General features: G+C 45.6%; 1 protein-coding gene across 1 annotated transcript in view; it reads left to right on the top strand.

Annotated features, from left to right (window-relative positions):
- Nucleotides 1-24,697, top strand: part of GIPC2 (GIPC PDZ domain containing family member 2) — a 128,562-nt gene that overhangs the window by 58,073 nt on the left and 45,792 nt on the right. The window contains exons 2-3 of the mRNA XM_082265330.1: nt 856-1,041; nt 19,320-19,500. Of these exons, the coding sequence (XP_082121456.1) occupies nt 856-1,041; nt 19,320-19,500 (367 nt within the window). The remainder of the gene's footprint in view (nt 1-855; nt 1,042-19,319; nt 19,501-24,697) is intronic.

Genomic DNA, 24,697 nt, shown 5'->3' with positions numbered 1-24,697 from the left:
TGACATCACTTCTGAAGTAGAATTCTGTCGTACGGGAAAATTCATACGAAAATAACCTCTTCACTTTCCACATCAGACTAGCATGCCACAAAAAACGGACGACAGATCGTTCGATAATCTGATCGTGTGTACGAGGCTTAAAGCGGAGTTCCAGCCTAACCGCACACTCACTTGTCCCACGGTCCAGCGATGCGCCGTCTTCTCCCTCTCTGCTCTGCGGCGCCGGCATCACTGATGTGGGCACCTGGCTGTGACAGTTTGCGGCTTCACAGCCGCACCGTACCGCACTGCGCATGCGCGAGTTGAGCTATACGTCATGATTGGCCAGCAATCTTCTGGGACCTCTGACATGTCCCAGAAGATTGCAGGGAGGGAGGGAGAGAGGAGAACGCCGCGGCGCCCTGAGCGGAAGTAGGAGCGGGTACCTGTCAAAACTAGGTACCCGCTCCCCCCCTTAAAAAAAGAAATGACAAATGTGGCATGTCAGGGGTTTAGTACTATTTAAAGCGGAAGTTCCACTTATGGGTGGAACTCCGCTTTAAGTCTGCAAAGCTATTTTTGTTCCTGCACTGCCATCTTAGATTTGGATGCCAGCTGTTACTTCCCTACTAGGTTGGTGATGTAGCTGGGGCTGAGTTGTGGATGAATTTTTAAGTTATTGTTATTTTGAATTTAGATTGTTGAGTGAGTGAAAGACAGTGGAGGGATTGGCAGAGACAATGAGCGGTTGGTAAGGTATCAGTTAAAGTGATTTCTGATTGTTTGATATGGGTATAGATACAATTTTTTTTTTTAATCACATTCCACACCCAGATAGAGGCCACTCTTTTGACCATTGCCCATTTCTTTCCTCAGATCCTATTTTGCACCTTGAATACACACAAAATCGACATGGACAAACTCCTAGGAGGTCAGATCGGCCTAGAAGACTTCATCTTCGCTCACGTCAAGGGCTCAAAGAAAGAGGTGGAAATATTAAAAACGGATGATGCTTTGGGGTTGACCATCACCGACAATGGAGCTGGCATCGCTTTTATAAAGGTAAACCCTTGCATCCAAAGTTGCCACCTGGCTGGTGTTTCACATACCCGCCTCATAACAACGGGATTAATTGTCACTGTTATTTTTAGGAAAAATATAATTAAGGCTGGAATTTTTCCAAGAAAATGTGGCAATCTAACTTGTGACTTTGTTGAGCATTATGTCTTATGTAACAGCATTGCTTCACAGCCAAGTAGTAATGGAAACTGGTTGTAAAGTTTACGTTATCTGCCTTTATTACCAGATAATATTTATTATATCGCAGTTTCTCCATCTTGTACTCTTTGCTTGGAATGTACAAGTAGTGGGTGAGTTATACATGTTCAGTTCCTGAATATGGTAGTTGAGTTTCGATTTTCTACATTTTCTCCAGAAATGTGCAGTAGATAAAGACTCGACTTTAGTCTGCCTTATCCAGTTCATGGCATTATCCCAAACTGGGATGGATTCCATTGGGTCACCTTGCCTGGTGACACAGAGTGAAAGGATAATAAAAGAATGGACAGCATTACTGGTTTATACAAAATAGCTGTCAGTAACAAATAAGTACGCTTCAAGGGATGAGCAAAATTTTGAATTTTCTTTTACCCAAGATTTTGGTAAAATTTAACAATTTTGGCAAATTGTATTGGGGTCAATAGGACTCTTGGCACTCTGTTAAGCTCAAAAGTCCTGTGAACAGCTCCCTCCAGCCCTTCACTGACTGAGGTAGCTCCTTGTAAGGCTCCATGTACAGTTGTACACGGAACGTTGTAAATGGCCGTTTAGGAGCAGTTAATTGTTTTTTTCAGAAGCCCCTGAACCCACCTACATGTTATCTTATCTGTCCATGTACACAGGGTCGTTTACAGTCATTTGCAGGCAGTTGAGTTCAGGGACGTTTTTTGGAATGCAATTATTTGCGTTCGAACGTGTGTTTCTCGGCGTTTCAAACGCAGAAACGCGGCCGAACATGACCAAACGTGACCGAACGTGATGAACGTACGTTCAGCCACGTTATATGTTTTTTTTCTTCCATTCAAAATCAATGGTTCCCTATTGATTTGAATGGAATCTTGTTAAAGACCCCCACAACCATCGGCCAGGGTTGTGGGGATGAGGCCCTTGTCCCCATCAACATGAGGTGGGGGGTGCAGAGCTCCCCCTGCCCCAAAGCACCAACAACCCCCCATGTTGAGGGCATGTGGCCTGGTATGGTCCAGGGGGGGGGGGGACTCTGCTTCCCGCCAGAGACGCTGCGTCATGCGTTCCCCTCAGACTTATACCCACTCCCAGAATGCTGTGCGGCAGAATCTGCCATTCTGGGGTAGATACAGGCCTGAATGTGCCACTGATTGGGTTTCCTCCACTGCCCAATGAGAACCCTTCTCATGGAGCCAGTGGGGAAACTCCCCAGTCTCAATAGCAACACCTGGGAGACATGACAGCCCAGCTCAAATCATGGCCCTGCTGTTAAGCAGCCAAGGCCCACTATACTTTGCCTAACACCCACCTTGAAGGGTGCCACGTATGTGAACCCAGTCTTAAACAATTTATTTTTTTCTAAAATGGAATTGTCACAAAGGGTGAGATTTAGGGTCCTTTCACACAGGCTTTCCACCCGGCGGACTCCGTTTTGCTCAGTGGGGATTGATCCGCCGATCCCCGCTGAGCAGGCGGATGATAGGTCTGTTTCCGCATACTTTGCAGACACGGAGCTGTCAGATCCCCGCTCTCCTCTATGGGAGATCAGATGAAAACGGACCGCCTGTCCATTTTCATCTGATCCGATCCTCCAGACGGATGGAAAATAGGTTTTCCATCCGTCTGGATTTCACGGACCACATCGGATCGGATAGCAGCGGGTTTCAGCGGACATGACATCCGCTGCTCCATAGAGGTGCATGGAGCATCCAATCAGGTCCGCCTGAAAAACTGACAGATAGACCGGATCGGAAAGCCTTTGTGAAAGGGGCCTTAAGGCCCGTCACAAAAATGACGGGATACAATTCTTCCCTTTCAATGATGAGGCACAATTCCTCCCAAAAACACCAACCACTGTCCCCAAAGACACCAATGATGGGGCAATATTCCTCCCACTGTCACCAAGGATGGGGCACAACTGCTCCCACTGAAACAAACGATGGGGCATTTCCTCCCAATGACACAAAGAATTGGGCCCAATGACAACAATGATGGGGCACAATTTCTCCAAATGACAAAAATGACGGGATACAATTCTTCCCACTGACACCAACAATGTGGCACAATTCTTCCCACTGACACCAACAATGGAGTAAAATTCCTCCCAATGACACCAACGATTGGGCACTATTCCTCCCAATGACACCAACGATTGGGCACAATTCCTCCCAACAACACCAATGATGGGGCACTATTTCTCCCAATGACACCAACGATTGGGCACAATTCCTCCCAACGACACCAATGATGGGGCACTATTCCTCCCAATGACACCAATGATTGGGCACAATTCCTCCCAACGACACCAATGATGGGACAATATTCCTCCCACTGTCACCAAAGATGGGGCACAACTGCTCCCACTGAAACGAACGATGGGACATTTCCTCCCAATGACACAAAGAATTGGGCCCAATGATGGGGCACAATTTCTCCAAATGACAAAAATGACGAGGCACAATTCCTTTCACTGACACCAACAATGTGGCACAACTCTTCCCACTGCCACCAATGATGGAGCACTATTCCTCCCAATGACACCAATGATTGGGCACAATTCCTCCCAACGACACCAAAGATGGGGCACTATTCCTCCCAATGACACCAATGATTGGGCACAATTCCTCCCACTGAAACGAACGATGGGACATTTCCTCCCAATGACACAAAGAATTGGGCCCAATGATGGGGCACAATTTCTCCAAATGACAAAAATGACAGGGCACAATGCCTTTCACTGACACCAACAATGTGGCACAACTCTTCCCACTGCCACCAATGATGGGGCACAATTCCTCCCAATGACACCAATGATTGGGCGCAGTTCCTTCCGCTGATGACAATGATGAGACAATGTTTTTTCCCATTGACCATTGGCCACAGTCCGGCCCCCCTAAAGTCTGAAGGACAGTAAACTGGCCCCCTGTTTAGAAAGTTTGGAGACCCCTGCTTTATCCCAAGAGAAAGAAAAACAGTTTGCTGTAACTGCTTATAAAGTATTAGCTGGAGTTTGGCTTAAATTTCTTGGTATATTTAAGTCTTCTAGTACATACATCACCCCCCCCCCCTTCAGACTGACAATGCTGTTGTCCTAAGGTGCCCCAGTGCTCCTTCATCCAGAGTGTAGGCACTCTAATAAAGGAGAAGTGTTACTGGCCAGATAAAAAGGTAAAAACAGAGGGACCTAATTAATGCACTCCCCACATCTATAAATTGGTAAGTTGCAATATATTATATCTTTGGTTTTGGGTTTAAAGTATAATTAAAGGCAAAACTTTTTTTTTTTTTTTTTTCGTGTTGGATGGAGTGGAGAGGGATTAGAACGCTTGTCAGTTTTTATTGCTGTCTGTGCCCCCATTAAAGTGATTTTAAAGTCTTTTTTTCTATTAACAAACATATCATACTTCCCTGCTCTGTGCAGTTGGTTTTGGATCCTCCTCTTCTCGGCTCCTGGCCCCTCCCTCCTTTTGAGTCCCCCCCACAGTAAGCGGCTTGCTATGGGGGAACCTGTGCCAAGCCTGATCTCGGTGTATCCATTCAGACACAGACCTGCCAATCGGCTCCGCCCCCTCTCTCTCCTGATTGGCTACCTGAGTTTAATTAGCTGTGTCTCAGCCAATCAAGAGAGACAGTCTTGGACAGTGGAGGCATTCGTAGACATCGCTGGACAGAGATAGGGCTCAAGTAAGTGTGAGGGGGGCTGCTGCCTCCCAAATGTGGAACTTCCGCTCATTTGCTTCCTGCCCCCTCCGGTGCCACATTTGGCACTTTTCAGGGGGGAGGGAGGGAAGGGGTTAACACCAGGGGCGATCAAAGGGTTAAATGTGTCCCCTAGGGGGTGCTTTCTAACTGTGAGGGGGTTGGGCTTATAATATGAAAACAGAGACCTGTGTTCCTAAATAGGAGGAACACAGGAGCCCTGTGTTAATTGCTGACAGAACAGCGGTCCGCCATTCTGTCTCCACGGGGAGTGATCGCAGGTGCCCGGTGGTAATCGAGGCCTCCGGACCCGCAGATCAGCTTCCCCAGTGGCGAATGGGCGCGCTGTTCTGTCTCCTTCGGGAGTGATTGTGGGTGCCCGGTGGCAATCGAGGCCGCCAGACCCGCAGATCAGCTTCCCCAGTGGCGAATGGGCATGCCGTTCTGTCTCCATGGGGAGTGATCGTGGGTGCCCGGTGGCAATCGAGGCCGCCGGACCCTCATATCAGCTTCCCCAGTGGCGAATGGGCATGCCGTTCTGTCTCCATTGGGAGTGATCGTGGGTGCCCGGTGGCAACGAGGCCGCCGACCCCATAGATCAGCTTCCCCAGTGGTGAATGGGCACGCTGTTCTGTCTCCATGGGGAGTGATTGTGGGTGCCTGGTGGGAATCAAGGCCCCCAGACCCGCAGATCAGCTTCCCCAGTGGCGAATGAGCGTGCCGTTCTGTCTCCATGGGGAGTGATCGTGGGTGCCCGGTGGCAACGAGGCCGCCGGACCCGTAGATCAGCTTCCCCAGTGGCGAATGGGTGCTCCGTTATGTCTCCAATGGGAGCAACCGTGGGTGCCCGGTGGCAATTGAGACCGCCGGACCCACAGATCAGCTTCCCCCATGGCAATAGGTTTGCGTGCACTACTGACTGTGCGCCCGCACCCCCACTTGTGGTCCCGCGAAGTAACGTACAGTTACGTTGTTTCGCGGGAACGACCCGACCTGCTGCAGTATATGTACAACGGTTGGTCGGCAAGTGGTTAAAGTAGAGCTGAGACAATACGCCCCAAAGGAATGTGTAGGTAATAGTTCACACGGCTGCACTGGAGCGTAACAAATCTCCCGTGCATTTCATGTATTTGTGATGCCTCCGGCAAGTACTTGCCTTGCTTGTTTTAGGCCTGTCAGCAGCTAGCTGTTAACCTTTTCTCCAGAATCTTTAACAATCGGACACTTCTGAAAGGCTTTCAAGATGCTTCTGAAACTCTTCTTGACGCCAACATACCAGTTTTCCCCGTGACCCCTGTTACCGGCATCAGCGTCCTCAGCCTTTATACCCCGGCCAAGCAAAATCCGATTCAAGGCACAGCAATACAAAGCCATGCAAATGTTCATCCCAAATGTAAATGTGTACTAACACTCATACCGCCCAACTCTCTGAGATGGGATAAAAACACATACCAGTACAAATTATGTAGGCACCAGTGACGCCGCCCATGAAAATGTATACACAAAAATGCTTGGTTAACCGCACTTTTTTCAAACTAACAAAATAAATAATTAGAAAGAAGAGGGGTAACCCCTGTGTGCCGCACATCTAAGAAATCCTATGAAAGTGGATAGAATAGCAGCCTGGACTCCAACCGGCCACGCCTCCAACGTGTTTCGCTCTGCCCCCGGAACTTAGTCATGACGAAACGTGTTGGAAGTGTGGCCTGGTCAGAGTCTAGACTGAGGTTGCCACTCCATCCAACTTCATAGGACTTCTTAGCTGTGCGGCACACGGGTTACCCCTCTTCTTTCTGAGCTATTGCCAGGAACCAGGACGGGCTCCACCCCCTGCCGGCACTCTCAGCAGCAGATGCGGAGGCACCTACAAATGCCCATTCACCGAGCCTGAGCGGCACACACACAGCCTTAGTCGTGATGAAACGTGTTGGGAGCATGGTCTGGTCAGAGTCTAGACTGAGGTTGCCACTCCATCCAACTTCATAGGACTTCTTAGCTGTGCGGCACACGGGTTACCCCTCTTCTTTCCAAGCTATTGCCGGAACCAGGATGGGCTCCATCCCCTGCCGGCACTCTCAGCAGCAGATGCGGAGGCACCGACAAACGCCCATTCACCGAGCCTGAGCGGCACACACACAGCCAACCGGCCACAAAATAAATAATAAGGAAGTTGGATTAAAGTTTTAGCACAGTATGGCTGGGTTCACACTTGTGCCGTGACAGACATCGCATGTGATTCGCACCGCGTTACTGTGCAGATGTGCGATGCGATTTCAGCCATACAAACTGTATAGTTGGAATCGCATTGCATTTGCACCAAAATGGTGCAGGACCCTTTTTTTGGTCCGCACTGGAATTGAATCGCAAGGGTGTACACACTTATGCGGTCCGATTTTTGCACAATTTTACCATTCGTACTGCGATCTGCGAACCGATCTGTGGGTGTCATTAACTTTTACATTGAAACCCCCATCGCAGATCTCAGTGTGAACCAGTGTACGATTCAGATGGGAAGCGGGAACCTGCACTGAATCGCAGGGTTTCCCGCATCGCACCAGTGTGAACCGGGACTAAAACATACTTAAATACATCAATAATACATTTTTAATACCGGCGCATAGAGGGACAACAAAGGATGGACGACTCTGCAATTCCAGCTATTGTATTCTGAAAAACGATGCCGATGGCTGTCAGAATACCCCAATAACGGCCGCGTCTGATTGGATGCAGACCAGATTTGATCCAATACAACTCCAATTCCAAACAAAGTTGGGATGCTATGTAAAGTTGACATAAGAACAGAAGGCAATGATTTGCAAATCTCATAAACCCAAAAATTTTATTCACAAAAAAAAAAATTGAAAACATATCAAATGTTTAACACTTCAGCTCTGGAAAATGTACCCCCCTTCATGACCAGGCCATTTTTGCGATACGGCACTGCGTTCTTTTAACTGCCAACTGCGCGGTCGTGCAACGCTGTACCCACATAAAATTGATGTCCTTTTTTTCCCCACAAATAGAGCTTTCTTTTGGTGGTATTCGATCGCTTCTGTGGCTTTTTTTTTTTTTTTTTAGAGCTATAAATAAAAAAAAAACGACAATTAAAGAAAAACAATATTTTTTTATATTCTGCTATAAAACACACACCCAATAAAAACATTTTAAAAATCTAATTTATTCATCAGTTTGCCTGTGGCAGGTCAGCTCTGTCCTGCCAAACGACTTACCTGTACAATGCTTCGCGGGCCCACTAGCGGAGGCGCGCAAGCCTATTGGCCGCAGGGGGAGCCAATCAGCGGTTCCGGCTGCCGCGATTGCCACGGGGCACCCGTGATCACTCCCCATGGAGACAGAACGGCGATCTGCCATTGTAAACATGGCACACCACTGTTATGTTAGTTATGGACACAGGGCTCCTATGTTCCTCCTATTTAGGAACACACGTCTCTGTGTTCATTCAGTGATTACAACTCCCACACAGTTAGAAAGCACCCCCTAGGGGGTCCTGGTGTTAACTCCTTCCCTGCCATTGTCATTAGTACAGTAACAGTGCATATTTATAGCACTGATTACTGTAGTAATATCACTGGTACCCCCAAAAGTGTAAAAAATGTCAGTTAGGGGTCCGATCTGTCTGCCGCAATGTCGCAGTCCCGCTAAAAATTGCAGATCGCCGCCATTACTAGAAAAAAAAAAATCAAATAAAAATGTAATAAATCTTTCCCCTAGTTTGTAGACGCGATAACTTTTGCGCAAACCAATCAATATACTCTTGTTGAGATTTTTTTTTTTACCACAAATATGTAGCAGAATACAAGTTGGCCTAAAATGCTGAAAAAATTTGATTACATTTTTTTTTTATTGGGAATGTTTTATAGCAGAAAGTAATATATATATATTTTTTTTCAGAATTGTCGCTTTTTTTTGTTTATAGCGCAAAAAATTAAAATTGCACAGGAGATCAAATACCACCTCTATTTGTGGGAAAAAAAGACATCAATTTTATTTGGGTACAGCGTCGCAGGATCACGCAATTGTCTGTTAAATCAACGCAGTGCCGAATCGAAAAAAAAGGTCCTGATCATTAAGAGGGCAAATCCTTCTGGTCCAGAAGTGGTTAAAGCAACATAGTGCCGTATCGCAAAAAATGGCCGGGTCAGGTGGGGGTTAAGGCAGGTGTATGACACAACATACTCCATGTACATGGACACGGCCAGCATGGGACGGACATACATTGTAGTTACATATGTTTGCAGCTGTGAAAGATTGTTGTACTACAACATCATTAATAAATGATAGAAACATTACCAGGATCTCAGGGATAATAAATCGCCATGAACAAAGGAAGCCAGGGCCTGTCTGTCCACAGGCGGGTTCGTGCCCTGCGCTGCTAATCAGCTCTTGTGACACATCTGTCATTGCCGGCTAGGTGGGTGTTAACAGAGCGCTCGGCACTATTTCCCCGTATCGCTTCCTACAATCGTCCTTTCATCCACCGCGACTTTTTATGATCAGCAATCAATGATGACGAAAATTCTGTTCAGTCATCATAAAGTCAAAGCAAAGGTTCCTGTATGACGATCTAAACACGTGTCCAATCCAGGTATTATGTGACTACACAAACAATGGAGCGCTCATATCCGCTGATCAGCCATAACATTATGACCACTAACACTGTAATGTGAATACCACTGATATGGGATTTTTATTCACAGGGAATAGGTACAGGACACTTCTTGTCTCCGCCCCCCCCACCCACCTCCGAGCACCATCCTTTGGTTCCACCCCCCACCCACCCTCCTCCCAGTACCGCCCCTTTTAGAGAATACAAAACCAATTATCATTTTGTGGTGCGAATTTGTATGGAATTTTTTTTTAATGATAACAAGAAAAGCCATAAAATAGATCCCCAGCAACAATAGATTCCCCACACAACATAGACTCCCCAGCAACAATAGATCCCCCATACAACATAGACCCCCCCAGCAACAATAGATCCCCCACACAACATAGACCCCCCAGCAACAATAGATCCCCCACACAACATAGATCCCCCAGCAACAATAGATCCCCAGCAACAATAAATTTCCCACACAACATAGACCCCCCAGCAACAATAGATCCCCCACACAACATAGATCCCCAGCAACAATAAATTACCCACACAACATAGACCCCCCAGCAACAATAGATCCCCCACACAACATAGATCCCCCAGCAACAATAAATTACCCACACAACATAGACCCCCCAGCAACAATAGATCCCCCACACAACATAGATCCCACAGCAACAATAGATCCCCAGCAACAATAAATTTCCCACACAACATAGACCCCCCAGCAACAATAGATCCCCCACACAACATAGATCACCCAGCAACAATAGATCCCCAGCAACAATAGACTACCACAGCAACAATAGATCCCCACACAACAATAGACTCCCCCGGCAACAATAGACCCCACCCACACAACAATAGCCTCCCCCAGCAACAATAGATCCCCAGCAACAATAGACTACCACAGCAACAATAGACCCTCAGCAACAATAGATCCCCCACACAACAATAGACTCCTCCAGCAACCATAGACCCCACCCACACAACAATAGACTCCCCCAGCAACAATAGAACCCCACACAATAGACTCACCCAGCAGCAATACACTCCCCCAGCAACAATAGATCCCCCACACAACATAGACTCCCCCGGCAACAATAGATCCCCCCAGCAACAATAGATCCCCAGCAACAGTAAACTCACCCACACAACAATAGGCTCCCCCAGCAACAATAGGCTCCCCCAGTAACAATAGATCCCCCACACAACAATAGACTCCCCAGCAACAATAGATTCCCCACACAACATAGACCCCCAGCAACAATAGATCCCCCATACAACATAGACCCCCCAGCAACAATAGATCCCCCACACAACATAGACCCCCCAGCAACAATAGATCCCCCATACAACATAGACCCCCAGCAACAATAGATTCCCCACACAACATAGACCCCCCAGCAACAATAGATCCCCCACACAACATAGATCCCCCAGCAACAATAAATTACCCACACGACATAGACCCCCCAGCAACAATAGATCCCCCACACAACATAGATCCCCCAGCAACAATAGATCCCCAGCAACAATAAATTTCCCACACAACATAGACCCCCAGCAACAATAGATCCCCCACACAACATAGATCACCCAGCAACAATAGATCCCCAGCAACAATAGACTACCACAGCAACAATAGACTACCACAGCAACAATAGATCCCCCACACAACAATAGACTCCCCCAGCAACAATAGACCCCACCCACACAACAATAGCCTCCCCCAGCAACAATAGATCCCCAGCAACAATAGACTACCACAGCAACAATAGACCCTCAGCAACAATAGATCCCCCACACAACAATAGACTCCTCCAGCAACCATAGACCCCACCCACACAACAATAGACTCCCCCAGCAACAATAGAACCCCCACACAACAATAGACTCACCCAGCAGCAATACACTCCCCAGCAACAATAGATCCCCCACACAACATAGACTCCCCCGGCAACAATAGATCCCCCCAGCAACAATAGATCCTCAGCAACAATAAACTCCCCCACACAACAATAGGCTCCCCCAGCAACAATAGGCTCCCCCAGAAACATTAGATCCCCCACACAACAATAGACTCCCCAGCAACAATAGATCCCCCACACAACAATAGACCCCCAGCAACAATAGATCCCCCACACAACAATAGACTCCCCTACACAACAATAGACTCCCCCAGCAACAATAGATCCACCACTCAACAATAGATCCCCACCAACAATAGACTCTCCAGCAACAAAATATCCCCCACACAACAATAGACTCCCCCAGCAACAATAGACTCCCCCAGCAACAATAGACTCCCCCAGCAACAATAGATCCCCCACACAATAGACCCCCCCCGCAACAAAAGACTCCCACGCAACAATAGACTCCCCCACACAACAATAGAAGCCCCCACACAACAATAGACTCCCCCCAGCAACAATAGATCCCCAACACAACATTGGACTCCCCCAACAACAATGGACTCCACCCCAGCAACAATAGATCCCCTACAGCGACAAAAGATCCCACCCCAGAAACAATAGACCCAACCATAGACCCCATCCCAGCAACAACAGACCCCCCCCACAACAATAGACCCCCCCTACCCAGCAACTATGGACCACACACAGCAAAATACCACATCCAGCAACAAAAGATCCACCCCAGAGACATTAGACTCTTCAGAAGCAGTAACAGATCTCCCAGCAGCCAGCATCAATAGACCCTTTAGAAGCCAGCAATAATAGACTACTAGCTCAGCAGTAGATCCCTACCAGCAACATGAGACCCAATACCAATTTTAGATCCCCACCAGCAACAATAGACCCTCACACAAAAACTGATCCCCACCAGTGACAATAGATCTCCCAGAAGCCAGCATCAATAGACCCTTCAGAAGCCAGCAATAATAGACTTCTCTCTCAACAGTAAATCCCTACCAGCAACATAAGACCCCCCCACCAATAATATCTCCCCCGCCAGCAACAATAGACCCTCACAGAAAATCTAAACCCCTGCCAGTGACCATAGATCCCCCAGCAGCCAGCATCAATAGACACTCCAGATGCCAGCAATAATAGACTTCTTCTTCAACAGAAGATCCCTACCAGCAACATAAGACCCCCCCACCAAATTTAGATCCCCACCAGCAACAATAGACCCTCACACAAAAAATGATCCCCGCCAGTGATAATAGATCCCCCAGCAGCCCAGTATCAATAGACACTCCAGAAGCCAGCAATAATAGACTCCTCCCTCAACAGTAGATCCCTACCGGCAACATAAGACCCCCCACCAATAATATATCCCCCACCAGCAACAATTAGACCCTCACGCAAAAACTGATCCCCGCCAGTGATAATAGATCCCCCAGCAGCCAGCATCAATAGACCCTCCAGCACACCCCACACCACTTGCTATTGCTATTACATGCATTCAGAGTGCTGGAGGTGCCAGAACTGGGTTGCCCTCACTGGAAAAAAAGCCCTGCCATTGATTACCTCATTACCTTGGCACCTGAAAGTGAGTGGGATATATTAGGCAGCAAGTGAACATGTGGTCCCTGAAGTTGATGTGTTCAAAGCAAAAATTGGGAAGTGTAAGGATTCAAGTGACTTTGACAAGGGCAAAATCGTAATGGCCAGACGGCTGGGTCAGAGCAACTCCAAATCTTCAGCTCTTGTGGAATGTTCCTGGTCTGCAGTAGTCGGGTCCAAGGAAGGAAAACCGGCGAGTTCAGCTAGAGAAGGAGAGAGCTTACTGAGCACTTGGGCATTTTGAACGACTTGCTAGGCTCGCTAGGGGGCGCACATTTGCACACCTCTCTACTTTTTGAGATGGGAATGAGGGACACCTATTAGCAAAAGTATGTAGGCATGGGACACACCCCCTGCCACGCCCCCTTAAAGGAGAATTATACCACTACTTATTCCTTTATACTGGCTTTTGAAATTTACAAATGCAGCAATTTAGAAATTGGATGAAAGATTTGGCACTGGGAAACAGTTTTTGAAAGATAAATAGTGCATTTTATATACAACTATATAGATCAGACCAAAATGAGGGACAAATGAGGAGGAAAGAGGAACAGAGGGACATTGCTCCAATCAGGGACATTAGGGAGCTATATATTTGTTATGTCCAGCCTGCCCTGAAAATTACAGCTCCGATCGGATCCTCTTAGGCTCCTTTCACACGAGCGGTGCACCGACAGACTCCATTCTGCTCAGCAAAGAATAGATCCGTCGATCCCCGCTGAGCAGGGGGATGGCTGCTCCGTCCCCGCTCTGTGTGCAGAGACAGAGCTGTCAGATCCCCGCTGTCCTCTATGGGGAGATCGGATGAGAACGGACCTCCTATCCATTCTCATCAGATCCCATCCAATCCGATCCTCCAGACGGATGGAAAATAGGGTTTCCATTCGTCCGGACTTCACAGACAGGATCGGAGCGGATTGGATCAGATGTCTCCGCTGACATCCCCCACTCCATAGGGCTGCAAGGATCATCCGATCCGGTCCGCCTAAAAAACTGAAAGGCAGATCGGATCAGAAAGCCCGTGTGAAAGGAGCCTTACTAACAATCTGATATGAATACAGCGGTCTCCCCCGCTGATCTATCGTGTTCTTGCATAGGGATGCCCCCCCCCCGCCAGAACACTCTGGTCTCTCCCAACTGTCCCTGATTTGGAGGGACTGTCCTTGATTTGGTTTGACTGTCCTTAATTTGGAGGGACTGCCCTTGATTTGGAGGTACTGTCCCTGATTTGGAGGGACTGTCCTTGATTTGGAGGGACTGTCCTTGATTTGGAGGGACTGTCCTTGATTTGGAGGGACTGTCCCTGATTTGGAGGGACTGTCCCTGATTTGGAGGGACTGTCCTTGATTTGGAGGGACTGTCCCTGATTTGGAGGGACTGTCCTTGATTTGGAGGGACTGTCCTTGATTTGGAGGGACTGTCCCTGATTTGGAGGGAATGTCCCTGATTTGGAGGGACTGTCCCTGATTTAAAGGGACTGTCCCTGATTTGGAAGGACTGTCCTTGATTTCAAAAGGACTGTCCTTGATTTGGAGGGACTGTCCTTGATTTGGAGGGACTGTCCCTGATTTGGAGGGACTGTCCTTGATTTGGAGGGACTGTCCTTGATTTGGAGGGACTGTCCTTGATTTGGAGGGACTGTCCCTGATTTGGAGGGACTTTCCTTGATTTGGAGGGACTGTCCCTGATTTGGAGGGACTGTCCCTGATTTGGAGGGACTGTTCCTGATTTGGAGGGACTGTTCCTGATTTGGAGGGACTGTTCCTGATTTGGAGGGACTGTCCTTGATTTGGAGGGACTGTCCTTGATTTGGAGGGACTGTCCCTGATTTGGAGGGACTGTCCCTGATTTGGAGGGACTGTCCCTGATTTGGAGGGACTGTCCCTGATTTGGAGCAATGTCCCTCATTCCTCCTCATTTGTCCCTCATTTTGGTCTGATCTATATAGTTGTATATAAAATGCACTATTTATCATTCAAAAAGTGTTTCCCAGTGCTAAACCTTTCAGCCAATTTGTACATGTAAAAAGCCAATGTAAAGGAATAGTAGGGGGTAAAAAAGCCCTTGTGGGTTTAACTAATCTTTTTTTTCTTTTTGATAATTCTCCTTTAAGGGGGCGTGGCAGGGGGTGTGTCCTATGACTATCACCCTTTTGCTAATACGTGTCCCTCATTCCCATCTCAAAAAGTTGGGCGGTTCAGCTGAGAGCGTTGATCGGGAGCTGGTCGGCTGCTGGTTTTCTGACATGCACATCCGGCAGAAGAAGGCCTTCAATCAAGAGAGAATAAATTCATACACACGGGCCAATAAAAACCAGCCGATGTCTCCCGACATTTGACCCATGTGAACTAGGCTTAAATTGATTGTAAAATCTTGTTTAAAAAAATAAATAAATAACAAACATGTTATACTTCCCTCCTCTGTGCAGTTGGGTTTGCACAGAGCAGCCCGGATCCTCCTCTTCTTGGGTCCATCTTCAGTGCTCCAGGCTCCTCCCTCCTGTCCAGTGCCCCCACAACAAGCAGCTTCCTATGGGGGCACCTGAGCTGAGGCTTTGTGTGTCCATTCAGACACAGAGCTGCTGTTCGGCCCCGCCCCCTCTCTCTCCTAATTGGCTCACTGACTTTGACAGTCGCGGAAGCCAATGGCGCCACGGCTGTATCTCAGCCAATCGGGAGGGTGAGTCTCAGGACGGCCGTGGGACTAGTGGACATCGCTGGACAGAGATGGGACCTTCCTGACTTTACAACTCCTTTAAGTGCCGGTTCACACATATGCGATGCGGGAAACCTGCGAAACCCACTGCGGGTTCCCGCATCGCACCCGACAGTTCACACTGCCATATGCGAATCGCTGGGAGTGTCAATACAAGGTTAACAACACCCTCAGACCAGTTTGCATATCGCAGTGTGAACTGTCAGTTCAGACATGAATCGGATCGCATGCGAGTGATTCTGGTGCGGACCAAAAAAAGGGTCCTGTGTGACTTTGGCCTGAATGCGATGCAAATTCAGCCATACAATCTGAATCGCACAGACATTGCAGGTGATTTTCAGAGCAGTGCGCTGCGAATCACATGCGATGTCTGACATCACTATAGTGTGAATCGGCACTTAAGGTGTTAAAGTCTAAATTCGGTTTCCATCTATTGTCCTGGCATGACATTTTTAAATCAGACTCGAGTTGAATTGGTTTACATATGGCTTGCATACGTTCTGCCTTCTGGTGTAGTGTAAACCATTTAGTATGCGTTTTCTGAACATCTCATGAAAAAAAGCAGCAGGTTGCATTTTGCGGATCTCCAACCCACAGAAACGCGTAGATGGAGGTGATAACATTGAATACAATGCTGCAGGATTTTTCAGGCCGTTTCTGTGCGGTTTCAATACTTTCCAGATCAGAGGCAAACCACAGCGGTGAAAGCAAATCCTTCATAATTATTTCATATTTATTTCAATACAGATCCCATGGGAATAATATACTGGTTTGATTTTACAGACGATTTTCTGCCATCACAGTAACGCTGTGCGGATATTCACACTCTATAAATTCCCTGGTAAGAAGAGTGTTAGGAATTCCTGCTAAGATTATTCCCAGAGATCCGAGCTTCACACTTCCCTCTCTCCATCGCTATAAAATCATTTATTAAGACATCCGCACAAACTTTATTCCTATGTAATAAAGCCGAAGTCCAGGCCAATATCTGGAACACAATTTATTCTATTTATACTTCCAGCTAGAAGAAGCACATTAACCACTTCTGGACCGGAAGGATTTCCCCCTTAATGACAGGCCATTTCTTTGCGATTTGGCACTGTTACATTAACGGACAATTGCGCGGCCGTGTGACGCTGTACCCAAATAAAATAGATGTCCTTTATTTCCCACAAATAGAGCTTTCTTTTAGTGGTATTTGATCACCTGTGCGATTTTTATTTTTTGCGCTATAAACAAAAAAAGACCGGCAATTCTGAAAAACAAAAAAATACAGTAAACCCCCCTCCATTGCGGGGGTTACGTTCCGGACCCAGCCGTGAAAAGTGAAATTCCGCGAAATAGAAAAACCCTATTAAAATGCATTGTAGGCATGATTTTTTACTGTCACTGTACGTGTAGAAGCATTTTAAGGTCTTTAAACAGACTTTTAAAACAATAGAAACTCATTTAAACACATAAAAGATACTGAGAGACATAGCAAGAGCTATGGAAAACACAAAAATATTTCATTTTTAATGATTTATATAGTAAAATAACATTACAAAAAAAACCGCGAATTACCGGGACCGCAAAAACTGAACCCCGATGTAGCGGGGGATTACTGTATATATATTTTTCACATTCTGCTATATAACATTCCCCAATAAAAAAAAATAAAAAAGAATCAAAAAATTAAAATTTTTTTTTCATCCTTTTAGGCCAATTTGTTTTCTGCTACATATTGTTGGTAAAAAAAAATTGCAATAAGCGTATTTTGATTGGTTTGGGCAAAATTTATCACGTCTAAAAACTAGGGGAAAGATTTATGCCATTTTTATTTTTTTATTTTTTTTTACTAGTAATGGCGGTGATCTGCGATTTTTAGCAGGACTGCGACATTGCGGCGGACAGATCGGACCCCTAACTGACATTTTTGACACTTTTGGGGGGACCAGTGATATTACTACAGTAATCAGTGCTAAATATATTACTAAAAATGTTACTGTAATAATGACATTGGCAGGGAAGGGGTTGACCTAGGGGTGATCAAGGGGTTAGGTGTGAGCCTAGGGGTTGTTTTCTAACTGTATGGGGGAGGGACTTGTTAAATGACCACAGAGACCCGTGATCCTATATAGAAGGATCACAGGCGATCTGTGATCATTTCAGAGAGAAGAACGGTTTGCTGTGTTTACAACAGCTGACCGTTCTTCTCTCTCAGCGGGAAGCGATCGCAGGTGCTTGGCGGCAATTGTGGCTACCAGCCCAGTGTATCGGCCCTGCTGCCTAGTAGGGGTCGCTCCCCAGCACCACGCGCGCGACAGACGTAGGGCTATGCCGGTTCACGCAGGAGAGGCTGTCTGCCGCAGTACATGTGTGGCGGTTGGTCTTATTATGGTTAAAGTATTAACCACTTGCCGACTGCCTAACGACTATTTACGTCGGCAGTCAGCCCCTCACAGGCAAAGCGACGTAGTACTACGTCGCTAGCCTGTGAGGCTCTAGGGAGCGGGCGCGTGCCGTGTGGTCACGGACCCCCCCGCACGAGTGACCGGGGGACGCGATGTCCGCCGGGCACTCGCGATCGTCCGTTACACCGGGAGAAAGGCAGGCGGCTAATGTAAACAAAGCCACCTGTCTTTCTTCCCTGTGTAAGAATGATGATCAAACAGTTCTGCTATATAGGACCGTAGATCTGTGCTGTTACACACACAGTTACATCCAATCACAGTAAGAATCACGCCCCTAGGGACACACTTAACCCCTCCTTCTCAAATAAAGTTAACCCCTTCCCTGCCAGTGTAATATTTACAGTAACAGTGCATATGTATAGCACTGATTACTGTAGTAATGTCACTGGTAACCCCAAAAGTGTCAAAAATGTCAGTCAAGGGTCCGTGATCAAATACCACCAAAAGAAAGCTCTGTTTGTGGGAAAAAAAAGGACGTAAATTTAGTTTGGGTACGGCGTTGCATGACCACGCAATTGTCAGTTAAAGTCGCACAGTGCCGAATCGCAAAAAGTGGCCTGGAGGTAAGACAGCAAAATCCTCCGGTGGTAAAGTGGTTAAGGACTCTAGAGTCAAGGACTTCTCTTTTTGATGTTGAACTGTGTGTGTAATTGTGAGCTGTAGCTATGGCTTGGGTTACCAAGCCTCCTATATCTGAACTTTCTGGAAGGCCCTTGCAGGATTCTGAAGCTTAGATGAACCTGCTGGAAGTGGCGGTTGCAGTTCTGATGCGTCCCAGTCACTAGGAGGGGGGCGTGGCCATATGTTACTCATTTGGTGTAAGCAGCCCCACATCTGGATGACAGCCCCGGAGCCTGCAACTTTAAATGAAAGTAATCAAAGCCACAAACCTGGCGACCTGCAGGCAATTATAAATATTCAATGTGCAAATAATTCCGAATCTAAATGACTTGGCTACATTTAAAAAACCTGGCAAACTACTCTAAGATTGTAGACACCTCACCTATTTAGTTGTCAGCTAAGGAATGTCCTTCCAAAAACATGACGTGATCTTATTTTTTGTATTTTTTCTTCCTCTAGCGAATTAAAGAAGACAGTGTCATTGACAAAGTGAAAGTTATCAGCGTTGGGGACCACATAGAATGTATAAACGGGAAGAAAATTGTGGGATCACGCCATTACGAAGTTGCCAAGATGCTGAAAGAGCTGGAAAAGGGAAAAGCGTTCACCCTAAAGCTCATAGAGCCTTTTAAAGCTTTTGGTAAGTTGGATTTATACACAGCTAATGTATTTGTACCACCCACTGATGGTCTATAACGTCTCCAAACTTTTTAAACAAAGGGCCGATTTACTATCCTTTAGGCTTTAGAGGGACTGGACTCTGGCCAGTTAGAGAAGAAAATGTCTTGGCACCAGTAAGAGTAAACAAGGCCCCACCTTGGGTATTAGGGGGAGGAATAGAGCCCCAATGTTAATGTTAGCGGGAGAAATAGTGCCCCAGCGTTGGCGTCAGTGCGGACCAGTGGGACAGCCCCCATGGGTGTGTCTATGTAAATGCTTTTGTTTTAACAAGTATTTTGCCTAGCTACTCCTAAGGCTCCGTTCACATGTCAGCGTATGATCGCGGGCAGAACCGCCGCGGTTCCGCCCGCGATCCGGAGATTTATTGCAAATCGCGGGACGCCTAGCATTGCCCGTTGATTTGCAATAGCCCCCCAAACGCCGAGCGATGTTGCCGCGATTTACGCCCGCCGAATCGCGGCAACATCGCGCAAACAAAATCGCGGGACGCAATACGCTCCAAAAAAGTACAAGAGCTTCTTTGGAGCGTATTGCGTCCCGCGATTTTGTTTGCGCGAAGTTGGCGCGATTCGGCAGGCGTAAATCGCGGCAACATCGCTCGGCGTTTGGGGGGCTATTGCAAATCAACGGGCAACGCTAGGCGTCCCGCGATTTGCAATAAATCTCCGGATCGCGGGCGGAACCGCGGCGGTTCTGCCCGCGATCATACGCTGACATGTGAACGGAGCCTAAGGAGAGGAAGTCATTACCCATTGGTGAAGACTGTATGAGTGGGCGGCGACTGTCGGAGGACGTAAGAGAAATTTTGATTTTTAAATTCTGTTTTTGGGAATGTTATATAGCAGAAAGTGAAAAATATTGTTTTTTTTTTCAGAATTGTCGTTTTTTTTTTTTTTTTTTTAAAGTGAAAAATAAAAATCTCACAGGTGATCAAATACCACCAAAAGAAAGCTCTATTTGTGGGAAAAAAAGGACATCAATTTTATTTGGGTACAGTGTCGCACGACCACACAATTGTCTGTTATAATAACGCAGTGCTGAATTGCAGAAAACGGCCTGGTCATTAAGGGGGCAAATCCTTCCAGTCCAGAAGTGGTTAAATGGGAATGAGGGACACCTATTAGTAAAAGCATGTAGACATAGGACACCCCCCCTGCCACGCCCCCTAAAGGAGAATTATACTAAAAATGGTTGGGTAAATCCACAAGTGTTTTTTTTTACCACTACTTTTCCTTTTATTTCGCTTTTTGACATTTACAAATGCAGCAATTTAGAAATTGGATGAAAAGTTTGGCACTGGGAAAGACTTTTTTGGAAAGCTAAAAAAATGCATTTTATATACAACTATATAAATCAGACCAACATGAGGGACAAATGAGGAGGAAAGAGGGACAGAGGGACTTTGTTCCAAACCAGGGACGGTCCCTGGAAATCAGTGACAGTTGGAAGCTATATGATTGTGTTGCAAAAAAGTTTTTATTTAAGTTTCCGACTGCATTGCAATTTACTGCACTAAACTTGTCCAGTTGTTCTTGGACTGTCTTCAGGAGGAGGAACAAGTTCCAAACACTCTACCCAGTTGGTGTCATGCTGGGACTTGTAGTTCCACACCAGCTGACCTCACCTGCTGTAGTCCAGCGCTCACCCGGTGACCTGCCTATTGTCATCTCTCTGGCCTCTGACGAATGTGCGAGGAAAGCGGCGTACATATAGTGAGCAGAGGGACTGGTAAAATGATCCCGGAGGAAAGATGAGACGGGGAATGGATAGAAAAGATACGGCCGGGTGTAGGCCTGATAGGTGGAGATGGAGTCAGGTTCTCCATGGTGGGGGAAGGAGAACACAAAGATCAAAGTTCACGAAAACAGCACGAGGAGAACGTTCTGTCCCTTCATTCCAACCGTCTGCTGGCCAGCCACTGGTTCTCATATTTGAAGCTAAACTTCCAGCTGATTATGTTTTACCTTTGCGGGTTCTTTCCTCCCCCCACCCCCCCATCATAATGTTAAAGAATATGTAAACCCAACATTTCATATTCCTGATATGTGCCTTCTGTACCATGTACTTGTATGAGAAATTCTCCTCTTCTCTTTGTATTACTTCCTTTATGTGAAATCTCTGGTGTTCCTGTCAGTCACTCTGCTTTTCAATAAAAACTGACCGTACTAGGCATGAGTGCACGGCGTGGTCAGTTTTCTAGCTGTGCTGGGAACTCAGCGTGCTCTCTTTCAAGCCCCACTCACACTTTAACGTTTTGTAGCCTGAAGCTTGAAGCTCCAAAACGCTGGAGGAGAAAAAAAACAAAAACTGTTATTCTCTTGAGGAGATGGTCCACAAGTCGCCTAAAGGCAAACGTGGGAAGCTCAAAAAAGTTCTGAAGCTTTTTTTATAGCTCGAATCGGGCAGATTTTCTGCTCAAATGAAAAAATGTAAAAAATAAAATAGTAATAATAGATAAATAAATAAATGTAAAATACAGAAATAACGAAAAATCATCATAAATATAAAAATAAATGAATAATATGTAAGAAAACATAAATAATGAACCCCTAACCTTAAAAAAATAATACAATTATTATCATCATTATTATTATTATTATTATTATTATTAATAATATTAATAATAATAGAATAGAATAACAATAAACACCTAAATCCGAAAAATAATAATAATAATTTATTTATTTTTTGTTTGGGTTAGGGTGTTTAGTTATTTATTATTTTACTTTATTTTTTAAGGGTTAGGGGGTTAAGGTTAATTATTTATTTATTATTACTTCATATTTATATATTGAATGTATTGATTATTTATTGATGATTATTATTTGTGTATTTATTTTACAACTATTTTTATTATTATTAATAATAATAATAGTAGTAGTAGTAGTAGTAGTAGTAGTAGTAGCAGGGGTCAGGGTGTTAATACTACTATTACTACTACTACTACTACTAATAATAATAAATGTAAAATAAATAAAAAATAAATAAGAATCCTAAATAAATAATAAATATATTAAATAAATTCTCAGTAATAATAAATAAATAATTATCCCCTAACCCTCAAAAATATAAAGTAAAATAATAATAATAAATAACTAAACACCCTAACCCAAACACAAAATAAATGTATTATTATTATTCTTTTTTTTTTTGTTAGGGTAAGTGTTTAGAGTCAAGGTTAGGTTAGGGTTAGGGTGTTAATACTACTACTGCTACTACTAACAAAAAAAATAGAAATAAATAAATAATCCTAACCCTAACCCCAACTCCTAACCCTAACCTAACCTTAACTCTAACTCCTTACCTTAATGAAAAAAAAAAATAACAATAAATGAATAATAATAATAATAATAATAATAATGATAATAAAATAAATAAAAGTCCCTTCTAGATTGTAAGCTCTAACGAGCAGGGCCCTCTAATTCGCTGGACTCCTAGTGGTCTTAGCGCCACCGGAGGCTCATTCCCACTGTGTTTAGACACAGCAGGAGTCAGGACGGAGGAGGAGAGGCAGTGATCGCTGCCTCCCTTCCGCAATCGTCGGGGAAAGTATGAGAAGACCCGCCTGCTTATGTAAACAAAGCAGGTGGATCTTCTCAGTGACAGACAGGAGGAGAGCACAGGATTCAGCATAGCTGAACCTGCAATCTCTGTCTGTGTCACATAACCTCCCCCCCCCCCCACACACGTCACTAAGCATGAGGCATACATTTAACCCTTTGATCACCCATAGGGTTAACCCCCTTCCCTGCCAGTGTCATTATTACAGTAACAGTGCATATTTATAGCACTGATTACTGTAGTAATGTCACTGGTCCCCCCAAAAGTGTCAAAAATGTCAGTTAGGGGTCCGATCTGTCCGCCGCAATGTGGCAGTCCCGCAATAAATCGCATATCACCGCCATTACTAGTAAAAAAAAAAACAATAAAAATGACATAAATCTTTTCTGTAGTTAGTAAACACGATAACTTTTGCGCAAACCAATCAAAATATGCTTATTGCAATTTTTCTTTTTACCAAAAATATGTAGCCGAAAACAAATTGACCTAAAATGTTAAAACATTTTGATTTTTAAAATTTTTTTTTTTGGAATGTTATATAGCAGAAGGTGAAAAATATTCAAAATTGTCGCTTTTTTTTTGTTTATAGCGCAAAAATTAAAAATCGCACAGGAGATCAAATACCACCAAAAGAAATCTCTATTTGTGGGAAATAAAGGACGTAAATTTTGTTTGGATGAATAGTTGCGCGACCGCGCAATTGTCCGTTAGTGTAATGCAGTGCCGAATCGCAAAATAGGGCCTCGTCAGGAAGGGGGTAAAATCTTCCGGTCTTAAAGTGGTTAAAGCGATGCAGTTTTCTTGAGCTTTTCTTGCACTAAAAGGTGCCGATGATGGCCACCCAAAAAAAATAGTATTTATTTAAATTCCTGATATTAAATAGTGAAATATAATTAAATTATATATATAAATATATATATTTTTTAAAACTGTCATTTTCGGTTTTGGCCAAGTGCATCCTGAATTTTCGGTTTCGTCACCAAAATTTTCATTTCGGTGCTCCTCTAACAGTGGCCACAGCTGATTGGCTGCAGTCCTTGTTCAGATGACTGTTTTGTGCCTGGCTCCTTTTGATTTCTCAATCAAAGTTTTTCATAGGTTGGTGTTGGCAGGGCAGGGCTTTACTCTCACGAGCACTTTCGGGGCTGGTTTACACCAGATTGCAGTGCGGGAAAGGTGCGGTCTGTGTGTGTTTCCCGCACTGTATTAAAAATTCACTGCCTTTGCGATCTGCCGGTGCCGATGACCTGTTAAGGGCACACCAAACGCAGATTCAGTGCATTTGCAAGCATCAGATGGCATGGTACCGCAGTACAATATGATGTGATGCCGTGCGTATTTTAACCACTTGCCGACTGGCCGCCGCAGATTTCCTGCAGCAGGCTGGCTCAGCCTCGCGAAACAACGTAGCCCTACGTCGGTCGCGTGCATGGTGCTGGGGGCGAGTGCACAGCGTGCTCCCGCCCCCCCTAAGGCAGCGGGGATGCCGATCCATGGGACTGGCGACCGCGATTGCCGCCGGGCACCCGCGATCGCTCCCCGCTGAGAGAGAAGAATGGTCAGCTGTTGTAAACACAGCCGACCGTTCTGCCCTC

The sequence above is a fragment of the Pelophylax lessonae genome, assembly GCF_965119305.1.
Source record: "Pelophylax lessonae genome assembly, chromosome: 8".
Taxonomy (NCBI): domain Eukaryota; kingdom Metazoa; phylum Chordata; class Amphibia; order Anura; family Ranidae; genus Pelophylax; species Pelophylax lessonae.
This window is presented reverse-complemented; position numbering and strand designations above follow the sequence as displayed.